Source organism: Peromyscus maniculatus, chromosome 1, assembly GCF_049852395.1.
Source record: "Peromyscus maniculatus bairdii isolate BWxNUB_F1_BW_parent chromosome 1, HU_Pman_BW_mat_3.1, whole genome shotgun sequence".
NCBI lineage: Eukaryota > Metazoa > Chordata > Mammalia > Rodentia > Cricetidae > Peromyscus > Peromyscus maniculatus.
Genome location: NC_134852.1, coordinates 1443614 through 1458135, shown reverse-complemented (window position 1 = coordinate 1458135; position 14522 = coordinate 1443614). Strand labels below are relative to the sequence as shown.

The 14522-nt window shown below is 35.0% G+C and overlaps 1 protein-coding gene across 1 annotated transcript in view; it reads left to right on the top strand.

Annotated features, from left to right (window-relative positions):
- The first annotated feature begins 3248 nt into the window (after positions 1–3248).
- Positions 3249–14522, top strand: part of LOC143266852 (vomeronasal type-2 receptor 116-like) — a 42512-nt gene continuing 31238 nt past the window's right edge. The window contains exon 1 of the mRNA XM_076564365.1: positions 3249–3445. Within this exon, the coding sequence (XP_076420480.1) occupies positions 3249–3445 (197 nt within the window). The remainder of the gene's footprint in view (positions 3446–14522) is intronic.

The window sequence follows — 14522 nt, the reverse complement described above, 5'->3', positions numbered from 1 at the left end:
ATTTGATTCCATTGGTCCACATGTCAGTTTTTAAGCCAGTACCAACCTGTTTTTACTACTATAGCTCTATAGCAGAGCTTGAGGTCAGGGATAATGATGCCTCCAGAGGTTGCTTTATTATATGGGATTGTTTTAGCTTTCCTAGATTTTTTTGTTTTTCCATATAAAGTTAAGTATTGTTCTTTCCAGGTCTGTGAAGAATTGTGTTGAGATTTTGATGGGAATTGCATTGAATCTGTAGACTGCTTTTGGTAAGATTGCCATTTTTACTATGTTTATTCTACCTTTCTATGAGCATGGGAGATCTTTCCATTTTTTGATATATTCTTCAATTTCTTTCTTCAGAGATTTAAAGTTCTTATCATACAGATCTTTCACTTGCTTAGCTAGAGTTACCCAAATGTATTTTATATTCAAATCTCTTATAACTTATGTTACACTCAGTTGTGAACCATGATATTTGTGCTGGAAATCAAATCTTTGCCCTATCCAGGACTAACTGCTGTTCTTAAATGCTATGCCATCACCCTGTCTCCAAAAAAAAAAAACAGTTTCAAAAACTGTGGACCCAAATAGAATAAAAAAACTTTGATACCAAAATACCTGATATTTGCTTTCGTAATGATGTAAGTACATGTGGGAAAAGAATATTTGTGGAAGGGATTAAGTTTTACAAGGTGGAAAGGCAACATTCTTTTACTATAGTTCATTTTAATGAGTCTACCACTTCAACACTCAGGAAAAGAAGCAAGTCTCCAACAGACAAAACTTGGTTAATAAGTTAGTTGTAACACAACAATACCATTTTTTATTTATATTTATGGGAAGAATAATATCTCCCATGTTTTCCAACTCATTTCATATTAAATGACCATTAAATGTCAAGCTCAAACATACTATTTTGTTCTGAATGATTGATTCATAATTTGGTATAACATGTATGGAAAATATTTTCCATGCATCTTATACTTTCTATTCATCTATTTTACAAACATATAATACTAGCATGAAACATTTCAAATAATTTCCAGATGTTACTTGTTCTCAGTAGATTGCAAATGCTCTGTTAGTGGACCTGGAAATGTAGACAAAAGGTGTTGTCTAGAAAATATGTCCAAATAAATTAATAAGCATGTAGGACTGCTATTTCAGTGAGTATATGTAGGACTGTCTTATAGTCCAACCACATTCCTCATGTAACCTTCTGAAAATACACAAGTAAGCATAGCACACAGATACTTTTCTGCCAATGTTTATTCCATTATTTTTCAGCATTTGCTAGATATGGAGTCCCACTTGATGCCTGTCCACAGATCAGGAAATAAAAAAAATTCAGCTAAAATTTTGTAATATTATTTGTATATGAATAAAGATTCATTATTGTTATTTGCAATGCATTATTAGAATTTTGAAGTTTTTTCCCATGAATTACCATATTTAAATGTATACACAGTGATTTTTAACTATGCCATATACATGAATTTTAGGGAAGTTTAAATAAATAGATTCTATATAATTTCCAAATGACTGAAATCAATTATAAAATTTTACAAATAAGATTATTGGGTTCAGACTTCTATTAGACATATTAGAATTCAGAGGAAAGCAACATAGGATTTATTTACATATAATGGAGTTGTCTTCAGCATACAAGAATTAAATGATGTCATTAGCAGGAATTGGGGATGAATTAGGAGGTCATCATGTTACATAAACAGTCTCTGTAAATTCATGCTTTTCTGACTATACATATAATAGTGTGTGTGTGTGTGTGTGTGTGTGTGTGTGTGTGATTGTCAGTTTATGTGTACATGTGTATGTGTACATACATTAAAACATTTAAGGTAGGAGAGGAATTATTTGACAATTTAAGGCCTTAAAGAACTAGAGATTGGGAACTCAGTGAAGCCAGTATAAAGAAAATATCACACCTGTCTCATTAATTCAATATGTTAAAAAACATCATGAAGTCAGAAGGAAACTTCTTACAATGAGGAAGATGAACAACTGATGTTGGTGAGAGGGGGAAAATACCAACTAAAACACATGACACATATGTAAATTGCCAGAATAAAAATCCGTTATGCTGTATATTAATTAAAAAAATAATTATGCCACACAAAACAAAGCTGGATACAATACCTAAAATGGACAAGTGGAATTTTTATTTTCACACTTCATAAAAGGTGAATTTCCTGTCTTCCTATGAAAGATTTTTCTTGTCTCATTGCTCTATTCACACATCTTATGCCCCTAGGTTAGTTCATCGCAAATCCAGAGGTCATGCACTATTTAAATATTTATTATTAATGGACAATCAGATGCAGATAAGAACATTAGCCCTATGTGCCTCATCTCAGATACTAAATAGGACACAGCAATGATGTGAGGCTTGGGGAAGGAGATGATGTTTTAGAAATCAAGTATTTACTTTATCTTCTCTGTAATAAGGATTGATTTGGAGGATCAGTGAGAGATCTTGTTTAGTAATTGATGTGTAGGACAGATGATCTCTATGGATCTTGTTGAATATTAAAAAAATTGTAATATAAGTGCAACAGTACATATGCAATGAGCTGTATAGGTATAGAACAGCAGGATTCAGGAAATTTTGCAATTTTGCCTGATTATTTGTTCTCAACACAGTGGAAGCACAGAATTTGTTTAGATATTCTGTAACTGTTATTGGAGTAGTATAGGTCCCAATCTGCATGCTGTGTGGAACTCAATTGCTCTAAAAATGGAGCTGCTTTTCCCTGAAAGGGACTTCATAATACAATTCCCATTGTATAACCAGAAATGTTGACTTTGTGAGTCCTTCCTGAATCATTACAGCATGTATCAATGTGAAACATCTGCCAAAATCTACTGACGTAATTTCTAAAGGCATTAAAATACACAGATTGTTCAAACAGTCCAGGGATCAAGTTTTCTCAAAATGGCATCCTCCAAAGAGCCTTGATTTTCACAACTATGAGTGATGTCATGAAACTAGCTGAACTCTCCTCATATATATTTATCAACCAAATTTAATTACATGAGCATCAGATGTAGAGCCCCAGGGAAGGGAGTGTCCAAGAATCCTACAAGGGGGAAGAACCATCTGGAAAAAAGGGATTGTGTATCACAAATAGCCAGTCCTTTGGCTATAGAGAAAAAAAACAGGTGGGAATATGTGTGCCCATATAATGTGCTAATTTTAATAGCATTTCACAATACACACTGACCAGGCTTCAAGTAGGACAAAGATGTTTACTTTGATTTTTCTGTTCTTACTCCTCAACATTCCAATACCTGTGTCCAGTATTATTCATCCCAGATGCTTTTGGAGAATGAAGCAGAATAAAGACAAGGATGGAGATCTGTTGACATGTTGTATCTTCTTCCTTATAAGATTGCAGTGGCCTGTGGAGAAAGATTATTTCAACCACATTCTTAATATACAGTAAGCTCCTTTATATTTTCCATGTAAATGTCATCATGAATATTTCATTGTGGGTAGGAAGATGAGAGTCAGAGCAATGCTTTGTATATTTGTCCTGATACCCAATCTGAAAACTATGAAATGACCTCAAGTTCTTTTAGAGACTCAATGCTCTTTTTCTGCTTTAAATTTGTCCAGAGAGTGTTTTGTTTTTCTCCCAGTTTTCCCGCTACTGAAAAGGCTGGAAGCTGAGTAAAGAAAGGGCTCTTTATCTTGTTCCATCACATATAGCCCTCCTCTTGACAGTTTCCACAGCACAGTAGCTGGTGGTGTCTTACAGAACAAAACCCCAATCTACTCAATGACTATCATTCTAAATGAGTGTAAGTAAATGACTGTCAAGTAGAGTCTGTGATGACCCTTTGATCACTATGTCACTCCTAATGCATGTGCTAGGACAAATATTATTTGCATCAAAACTAGCTCCAGAGAATTTTTCCATAGCTATTCAGTTCCTCTCTCAGATGCTCTGCATGTGGTCACATTGTGACTTCTAAAGCTGCATCAAGAATGAAGTAGGAGACCTGTCCACTCTGAAGGTCATATGTGTTCCTGTTTCTCTATACTTCACTTATATACATGCATAAATACTGACCTTTAAATTCATAGTCTAGTTCTTCACATTCTCTATAGGTAAAGAAGGAATATGTAGACTATAAAAGATATATTTTCATTTTTTGAAATGTAAAGCTGTCACTAACATGACGACTGCTTACTCTCATTGTCACTTCCCTGAATAAGAGCTGTGGCATGTGATACTTGGCAACATTTGGGAACAGCTACCTACCAGTTCATCTTTGCCATTATTTAAGAGTAATGTGTCTCTTCCCTTTATGACTAAGCTGTTTTTTCCCTGACACTTATATCACACTAACCTCCTCTGTTTCTCTTTCTGTAATTTTACTAATTATAGTTACATATTTTACCAATTTGGGCACAATACACATTTTATTTTGTGTATTTCTGATAGTTGTTTCAAAACATAGCTCTTTAGTCCAGTAGGCAACTCTAACAGCTCAAGTCATTGATGTTTCTTAATGTTTAGTGTGCAGGAGTTAGTGTTTCAGATTCATAAGTTATAATATCAAATTCCTGTTAACTGTTGCTGAAAATTTCAAAGACATTTTTTCATGTGGTAACAAAGAATATTCTAAGATATTTTTGCTCAACAAATGTATAGATAAATATATTTATACACAAAGATACTACAGTGGTAGATTTCTATGTGGGAAAGAGATTGTATTTAACTCTGAGAGAATTATTCAGAATGAAAGAGTATATTTGTTTGAGTTTGATTTTTATTGGTCAGATGATACAAAGTGAATAAGAAGATATGGTATTTATTATTATTAATTATAATTATTAATATAAGTATTAATATAAACAAAAATGCTATTGTTCTACTCCTACTAACTTTCTGACAATCTTTATTTTCAAAATTCATAAATATTTCATACACATCATATACTTTATATTCTTTCATTTTACAAATATATCTCACTGCAATTTCTAGATGACCCTAGTTCTCAATACAATGCTAGTTTTGTGTATTTGTAACTAGAAATGTATATAAAGTGTACTCTCTATAAGAAAATTTATGTTAGACAGATACACCAAGTATATTTACATTGAACATACTTCTGTAAACACAAAATACATGAAGAATACTGGGTATATGCACTTAATCTCTGCATTCAGGAAAAGAGCAGGTGTATTTCTGTGAATTTGAGGCCAGTCCATTTTAGAGCCATGTGTCATTCAAAACAATGGAACTCATGGCCCTCGTATGGCCTCAATGAGTATTTCTCATGTCCATACATACAGATGAATGAATTTACCAAATATATTGTAGTATTTATTTATTTAAAAATAAATCTTTTGAAAAAACATTTTGAGCCTGCAATAGATAAACCAGAAAGAAAAGAACAGGATGAAGATGGACTTGAGGGAATATGTTAACTATATTACCCACTAATTAAAATTAATTATAAGTATAGGGGCCAAATGTTGCCTGAGAAACACTACTGAGCACTTACCAGTCATGATTTGAATGCCTTATCTAATTCAGTTTGTTTCCTTAAAATTACCAGAAACTGCTCTTGCAGTACATGTATTTTTCATAGTGTTGAATAATTTCAAATTGAATTCATGATCAGGTTTACTGTTTGGTCAAGGCTGTGCCCTTGTATTTACCTTCTGAGCAAGCACTCAAAAACCAAAGATGGACAGCCCTCTCTGTGCAAAATGCAAAGTCTTATATTGATAATGGGAGATGCATTCTCATGAACTTTTAAAGCTTTTGCAAGCTTCCAGCTTCTTATGTCATCCCAACCTCACAACAGAGAAGATTTGTTTCAATCATCGTAGATGGTTGGGAACACTATCCAATACAAGATAATCCTCATCATGACTACAAATGATCATCTGTAGATTTTTGTCCACAAGAAACACTGTTCAATTTACAGAACATCAACTGTAACCTACAAGTTTAGCCTGGACTTATCTATTTCCATTGATGAAATCAACAAGAACCATGATCTTTTACCAAATATATCTGTAGTATTTGAATTACTAGCAGAAAGTATAATACTGTGTCACAATTACACAATCTCATTAATTTTTCTGAACAAAATCATGGAACTCCCCCTAATTGTGTCTGTAATGAAGAAATCAGGTATACAGTAGTGCTTACAGGACCTTACTGGGCAGCATCTGCAATAATTGGAACATTACTGGACATCTACAAATCACAGCACATAAGTTTTTCTTTTGGAGGGTGTGATTCTGCAAGAAATCTTGTCTCCATTGGTGCTAAGATTTGTGAGGCAGAAACTGGCATCACACTTACGTTAAACTGTGTAGTTCAAGAGACTTGATTGGACTTCCACATTTCCTTGTGTGAAGCAGTGATAAGGGAAGAAGTAATAAGGGAATTTTCTAGAACACTGCTTATAATTTCTTAGCAGTGCATGATACCTCATGCTGCTTCCTATGTCGTAGGTCCTTCAGAACTTACTTATGGACCTTTCTTTCCATCTTATCTTGTTTGATAATTATCAGTTTCCCTATCTGTACCAGATGGCCCCCAAAATACATATATAGCCCTGGCCATGATCTCATTGATACTTTTCTTCAATTGTAATTGGATTGGGCTGGCCATCCCAGACAATGATCAGGCTACTCAATTTCTCTTACATTTGAGAACAGAGATAGAAAAATACAGTCTACTTCACCTTCATGAGCATGATCCCAGGCAACCTTCATTTATACATGCCAAGAGCTAAAGTGTATTATAACCAAATCAAGACATCATCCACAAATGTAGTTATTGTTTATGGTGACATGGACAGTACTCAAGGGGTGAACTTTAGGATGTGGCAATCTCCAGATATACACAGAATATGGATCCCCAACTCACAGTGGGATGATACTGCACATAAGATAGACTTCACACTTAACTCATTCATTGTGACTCTAGCTCTCACACAACACTGTAGACAGAAGTTTTCCTGTGTCCTGCAGCTGCTTGGTCACAAATAAACACACAGAGGCTCAGCAAATTTCCATGAAACACCACCATGCTGAGATTTCTGACTTTAAATTTTTTGTCCAGATATTCATCCATCTCACATACTCAGATGAATACCTGGCAAGGCTGGGTGGATAAAATTTAACTGTGAAGTCACAGCATCTAAGTCTAAGGCACAGAAGAACTGCTCATGCAATGCCTCCTTACAATGGCTAATGGTGCAGAATTTTGATTTGGCCTTTATCGATGGCAGTTATGATGTATACAATGCTTTGTATGCTGTGGCCCAATCCCTGTATGAGATGTTTTATTTTTTCAGCAAGAAGATATTCAGCTAATGGAAAATAGGAAAAAAATCCTTTAACTTCTTGAAGGTAGTGTTTCTTGTATTGGATGTTATTTGGTGTTGTCAGTGTCATAGTGCTTAACAATCTCTTAGATGCTCAAATCTAATGTATTAAGAAATATTCATGAAATATATTTCTAAACATTTTTTTCTTGTTGAGGAAATAAATCTAGCCATTACTATATGTCTCTAATGCAAAGGAAATTAAATCAATTATCAATGAAAATCAATGATTATGTTACAAAACACCTGAATATCTTCACCCCATCCTATACTGAAAACAAATCAGTCCTAAGACATTAATGCTCTCCATTTTGAGAATATGAGCCTTCATTTATTAATTTTCAACCATATTCTAATCAGTGTAGGAGATGGTTTTCACACGTGTCCTTGGCTGTTTCTGCTCCCACTCTATGCTCTAAGGACCTCATTTATAACTCTGAGAGTAATTTTATAAGTAATTTGCTATGATTCATTTCAGTACATACATGCATGCTTGTGTATGTGAACGAATATTGTCACTGTGCATGGAGGTATGTTTGTGTGTTTCTGTGTATGTGTCTGTGTTGCTTTATATACATGTGAGCATCTGCCTAGTTGCAAATCTGTTTATTTGTAGAAGTGATCATAACTTTGCCTTATGACAATGTCTTTTTGTATGAGTGTTTGTTTTTGTGTGTATCTTCCTACATGAATTAGTTAGTGCATGGGTCTACATGTGTGTTTTGCATGTTTCTGTGTATGTGCTTGCACATACATATATATGTATTTGTTGCTGTGCATGTGTGTGTCTGTGAGTATGTCTTTGGATATGGGCATAAATTTGTCTGTGTCAATGTCTCTCTGTATATTTGTTTATATCTGTATATCTCTCACTCTGTGTATTTTGGAGATTATGCATATTTGTGTTGGCCTGTGGATGTATTTTGTGTGTTTCACTTTCTGTGTGTTTGTTTGAATGTATATGTCTCTCTGTTTATGGGTGCCAGTATGTTTATCTGTGTGTCTGGGCATGTACCTGAGTGTGTAGAAATGAGTATATGCCTGTATTATTTATGTATATCCATTCGGATGTCAGTATGTGTGTGTGTAGCAGTGTGTGTGTGTGTGTGTGTGTGTGTATGTGTGTGTGTGTTGTAACATCATGATCTCCTTCAGTAGTTTTACTGTTCTTGCTAAATCTTCAAATACTATATTGAAAAGACATAAAGAGAATAGACAGCTTTGTCTTGTTCCTGATTTTAGTAGGATTACTTTGAGTTTCTTTCTTTTCATTTAATTTGCTATGGCTATGGGATTGATGTAAATTGCCTTTATTATGTTGAAGTATGCTCCCTGTATTCCTACTTCCCCCAAGACTTCTTTTTGAGAAAAAAGTGGGTTTTTTATTCTGTGATTTGCTTAATATGATTAATATGATTATTCCAATTGCATTTAATTTCCTACCAAAAACCCACAATAATTATCTTCATTTCTTTACTACTGAAAAACTTTGTGCTTATATACCATGTGTTTCTCATTCAATTCTCTGTTGTTCTATTCATATTCATTTAATTCTATGAAGTCTTTAATTTCTTTATTCTTGTCTTAATTCCCTAGTCATTCATTAGAGAGCAGTTCATTTTCCATGAGTTTGAAAGCTTTCTGTTTTTTCTCTTATTGTTAAAGTTTAGGTTTAATCTGTGGTAGTCTGTTGGGTTGCAAGGGGTTGTATCAACATTCTTGATTTATTTGAGACTTGCTTTGTGACCAAGTATTTAGTTAATTTTGGAAAAAGTTCGATGAGGTTCTGAAAATAAGAAATATCCTTTTGTGTTTGAGTGCCATGTTCTGTAGATATCTCTTAGGTATTTTGGTTATAATGTCTGTTAGCAAGAATATTACTCTGCTTTGCTTTTGTCCTGATGACTTGTCCTTTGGAGAGAGTGGGATATTGAAATCTCTTACTACCAATATCTAAGAGTCAATGGGTGATTTAAGCTATAGTTACACTTCTTTTTCTTTCTTTTTATGTGTCAAGGATATTTTAGATTTAACATTTCCTTTCTTCATTCATATGTTACTTCACCTTTTTCCTTGTACCATTTAATATTCTTCCTTTGTTCTCTATGTTTAATGTTTTGATTATATTGTGTTGGAATAGTCATGGTTTGCTGTAGTAAGATAGCTGGCATTGGGGATGACATGATGCGTCAGCTGTTGTTGATTGTATACTTACAATTTTGTGTCTAGGCCTCTGAGTTTATGATAATTAAAGGCCTAGATGCTTATTCAAAGTTCTTCTTATTTGTATAAGTGTTTGGTTCTTTTGTTTCTGTTTTCTTTTTTGTCTTCTGGCCAATGTGTCCTGATGTTCCTCAAGGCATCTCCACACAACTTGTGTGAAAAACTTCTGGTGTCCAGATTGGCTTCTGTTCCAGCAAGGGTACTCTCTGCAAGTTGAGCATGGAGACTTTGATGAAGAAGGGATTGAGATTGTGGATATGGTGTGGGTCAGGACATCAAAATGTGGGATAGTAAAGAGAATGGTCACCAACATGGACTTTTTACAATCCCGCATTTTCTCCGGTTGAGTAGGTATTCACCCACAAAGTTTTTGGTCTGAAGCACTGTGGTCTGGGGTGTTGGAAATGGGCAAAAGCATTTTGTGGACAAGTAAAGCAGGGGAGATTCCAAGATTGCCTACCTGGAATTCTGGGGGCCATTTTGGTCTCTGGTAGAGCTGGGAGAATCTGATATAGGTTGGCCTGCAATATTGTGGAAAGGGGAATGGAAAAGAGGGACTAGGATGGGCTGGTATCAAGAGAATAGGAGGCTTGGGGTTCACCATGTAAGTGGCCTGCCTAGACTTTTGTTGGCAGGCATTTTACTAAGTAAAGACTTGATTGACAAGTATAGGGTTGTGTTGAAACATTGACTTGCTCCATCACTGGTCTTTTATATGTGGCGAATAGTCATTTGTTCATCTGCCCATGAAATGTTACACATTGTTTAAAATATGTGTTGTAATAACTTTTCTAAATAGTCAATTAGCAAAAATTAAGTAAAAATTCAAAGTAAATGTATTCAGATGCATCTCATAATGCTTCCCAAGTTACATTATGGGCCTGTGTTGGATCCTATACTATAAACCCTCATCAAGTATATTTTGCTCCACCTGTTCCATCAAACCATGCATGCTATTTGACTAACTGCAGATCCTTCCTTTCCCTCCACTCCATCAAACTCAATCTCACAATCTCTTCCCTAGCTCAGCAGCACTCTACCTGCTGTGGACTCAATTCTCTACCTCTGGCCCTGTTGCCAGTGGAACACAGAAAATTTCTCTTTCTAATTTCCCTCCTATCACTCATTGCATTATCACTGCCCCAAATTCCAGGAGACTTATCCTGGATACTCACAGCCCACTCCAGCCAGGGAAACATAAAAGGTAACTGTGAACATTCACCTTTCCTTCAGTTCCTCAAAAAACATAATACCATGTCATGTGCCCAGCTCTGTAGCTGAATACCCTCTTCTGCTAGCCACATCAACTTCTTCAGTGGTTCACAAAGATCTTCCCCCACCAAATATCCTATTCCATACTCTACGGTTTATTCCAGTCATGCAACCTGTACAACTAAACCTAGGAAACACTCAAGACACTGTAGCCAGAAAAGCTGACAGCTATCCACAGATATTTACTTCTCCTTCCATTCTTCCCAGTCAAATAACCCATTACCAAACACAGTTTTATAACAGACATTCTGTGCTACATTTTCCTGACTATTTAATTCATTCCTATGGGACTAAGAAATATTGATGGGAAAACCTGATTTGTTTGCTTCAATGTATCTCTTCAGATTCCACCTACATGTTCTATCTTCATTAATCAGTTTCAGCTCCCAATATCTAAAAATATATTTTACATGATAACCTCAGTAGACAATTCAATCAGGATGTCAAAAATTTTTCTACCAGGCAACACACAGCCACCAAAAACTGCAATGACTAAATCACAATAACAGAAATCAACACTCATTGCTCATTCATATCTCTCAATAGGAATGGTCTCAAATCCCTGAAAAAAAGAGACTCAGAATACTCATAACAAAATGGATGTGAAAATATGACCCATCTATTTATAGAATCCAATAAAGACTCCTCAAAATCCAGGATTGACATTGCCTCAGCATAAAAGTTGAAAAAAGATATTCCTAGAAAATGGACCTAAAAAACAAGTTTGTATATTCACTTCAATATAAAACAAAACAGAATTTAAATCAGAACTAATCTGAAGAAATAGGAAAGGGTACAATATACTCATCAGAGGAAATAACTACCAAGATGACATTTATATCCTTAACACATTTGGCCTCAAAACAAGGGTATCCAAGTTTGCAAAATAATTACTACTAAAGTTTCACATACAGTGGGAAACTTGAGTACCCTACTTTTACCCGTGGCCAGGTCAGTCACTCAAAAGATAAACAGGGACATCTTGGAGCTAACAGAATTTGTAAACTAAATAGACATAACAGATATTACAGAGCATTTCACAAAACCAAAAAATATTATACACTCTTTTTGGCACCTCAATGATCTTTCTTTGTGGCACCTCAATCTTTCTCCAAAATTGACGATATGCTTATAAATAAACGAAGTTACAATACATATATGAATATTAAAAAAACTCACCACATTCTGTCAGATCATTATGGATTAAAGCTGGATATAAAACAACAGCAACAACATAAAGCTTAAACTATCAAGGAACCTTAACAGTTCTCTAATGAATTAAAAATGGATCAAAATAGGAAAAAGAAATTTTAGACATTTTAGAATTCAATGAAAATGAACACACAGTGTACACAAACACATTAGACATAATGATAGCCTTTGTAAGAGCCAAGTTTATGTCACTACATGCCTACATAAAAAGAATTAGTTTCATATTAGTTTTTAACAGCACACTAGAAAGCTCTAGAACAAAAAGAAATAACACCACGGTGTAGTAGACAGAAGTAATAATCAAGCTGAGTGACAAAATCAACAAAACACAATCAAATAAAATAGTACAGAAAGAGTCAATGAAAGAAAGAGAAAATCTATATGTACAACCCATATTCCAAATTATGTAAAATGTGAAGTGTGTATATTCAAATTAACAAAATGTGAAATATAAGGGGAGGAGAATTAACAACAGACAAAGAGAAAGTCCTGATAATCATAAGGACATACTTCAAAAACTTATACTCCCCCACATAGAAAATCTAAAATAAATGGATAGTGTCCTCAATGCATTCATTCCACTTACCAGACTTAAATCAAAGTTAGGTAAGCAGTTTACATAGGACTCAAAGAAATAGTGAAATAGAAGCAGCCATTAAATTCTCCTAACTAAAAAAATGCAGAAACAAATAATTTTAGTCGAGAATTTTACCAGACATTCAAAAAGTGTTAATGCCAACATTCCTAAATTATACCAAAACAGAGAAGAAGGAACATTGCTCAATTCACTTTATGAAGTTATAATCACAGTGATACTCAAACCAAATTAAGACATAACAATGATAGAGAATTACATACTAATTTACTTTGTAAACATTGATACAAAAATATTCATTAAAATAGATAAAATAAATCCAAACCAAATCCAAGAATACATCAAAACATTAACTATCATATTCAGTAGACTTCACCCCAAGGATGCTAGAATGTTTCAATATATTAAAATGTATATTAACAAATGTATTCCACAAAACTCAGAAAAATAAAAACAAAGCATCATTGCCTCAGTTACAAAAAGGAAAACTTGACAAACTTTCAGAACACCTTCATGATAAAAGTCCTGGAAAAATTAGGGATGCATGGGACATATGTCTACCTAATGATGGTAGTTTACAGCAAGGCTATAACCCATATCAATTTAAATGGAAAGAAACTCAAATTAAACCTACTAAAATCAGAAAGAGGACAAAGTTGTCTACTCCCTACATACTTTTTCAATATAGCATTTGATATCTTACCTAGAATTACTGGAAAACCGAATGAGCTAGAAATTCTAAATGAAGAATTTGAAAACAAATATTTGCTGGTGATATGAATTAATTCATAAATGACCCTAAAAATGCCACCTGGCATTTCCTATGTCTGATAAACAATTTAAGCAAAGGAAAGGGGGATATAATTAACTCACAACAATCAGTAGTTTTTGTACGTACAAATGCCAAATGGGCTGAGGAATAAAAAAACAGGGAAACACTAACTATCACAATAGCTAAAGGCATAAAATTTCCTGGGGTAACACTAACTAAGCAAGTGAAAGACTTCTATAATAAAAAACTACATGAACAGCCTGGACATGAGCCAGACTAATGAAGGGCAAGGGTCGAGGGAAAGAGATCTTGGGGGAGTGGGAGATCCCAGCTGGATCAAGAACAGAGAGGGAGAACAAAGAATAGGAGACCATGGTAAATGAAGACCACATATGAATAGGAAGAAGAAAAGTGCTAGAGAGGCCCACAGAAATCCACAAAGATACCCCCACAACAGACTGCTGGCAATGGTTGAGAGACAACAGGAACTGACCTACACTGGTGATAGGATGGCCAAACACCCTAATTATCGTGCTAGAAACCACATCCATTGACTGAGGGAACTGGATGCAGAGATGCATGGCTAGGCCCCGGGTGGAGCTCTGGGAGTCCAATTAGCGAGAAAGAGGAGGGTTTATATGACAAAGAATTGTTGAGACCAAGGTTGGATAAAGCACAGGGACAAATAGCCAAATGAATGGAAACACATGAACTATGAACCAATGGCTGAAGGGCCCCCAACTGGATCAGGCCTTCTGAATAGGTGAGAGAGTTGATTAGTTTGATCTGTTTGGGAGGCATCCAGGCAGTGGTACTGGGTCCTATGCTCAGTGCATGAGTTGGTTGTTTGAAACCTGGGGCTTTATGCAGGGATGTTTGTCTCAGTCTGGGAGGAGGGGACTGGACCTGCCTGGACTGAGTCTAACAGGTTGTTCTCAATCCTCAGGGGAGGCTTTGCCCTGGAGTAGGTGGGAATGGGGGATGGGAGGGGGTGGGAGAGGGAAAACAAGGGAATCCATGGCTGATATGTAGAACTTAATTATATTGTAAAATAAAATAAGATTAAATTAAAAAAAACATCAAGTC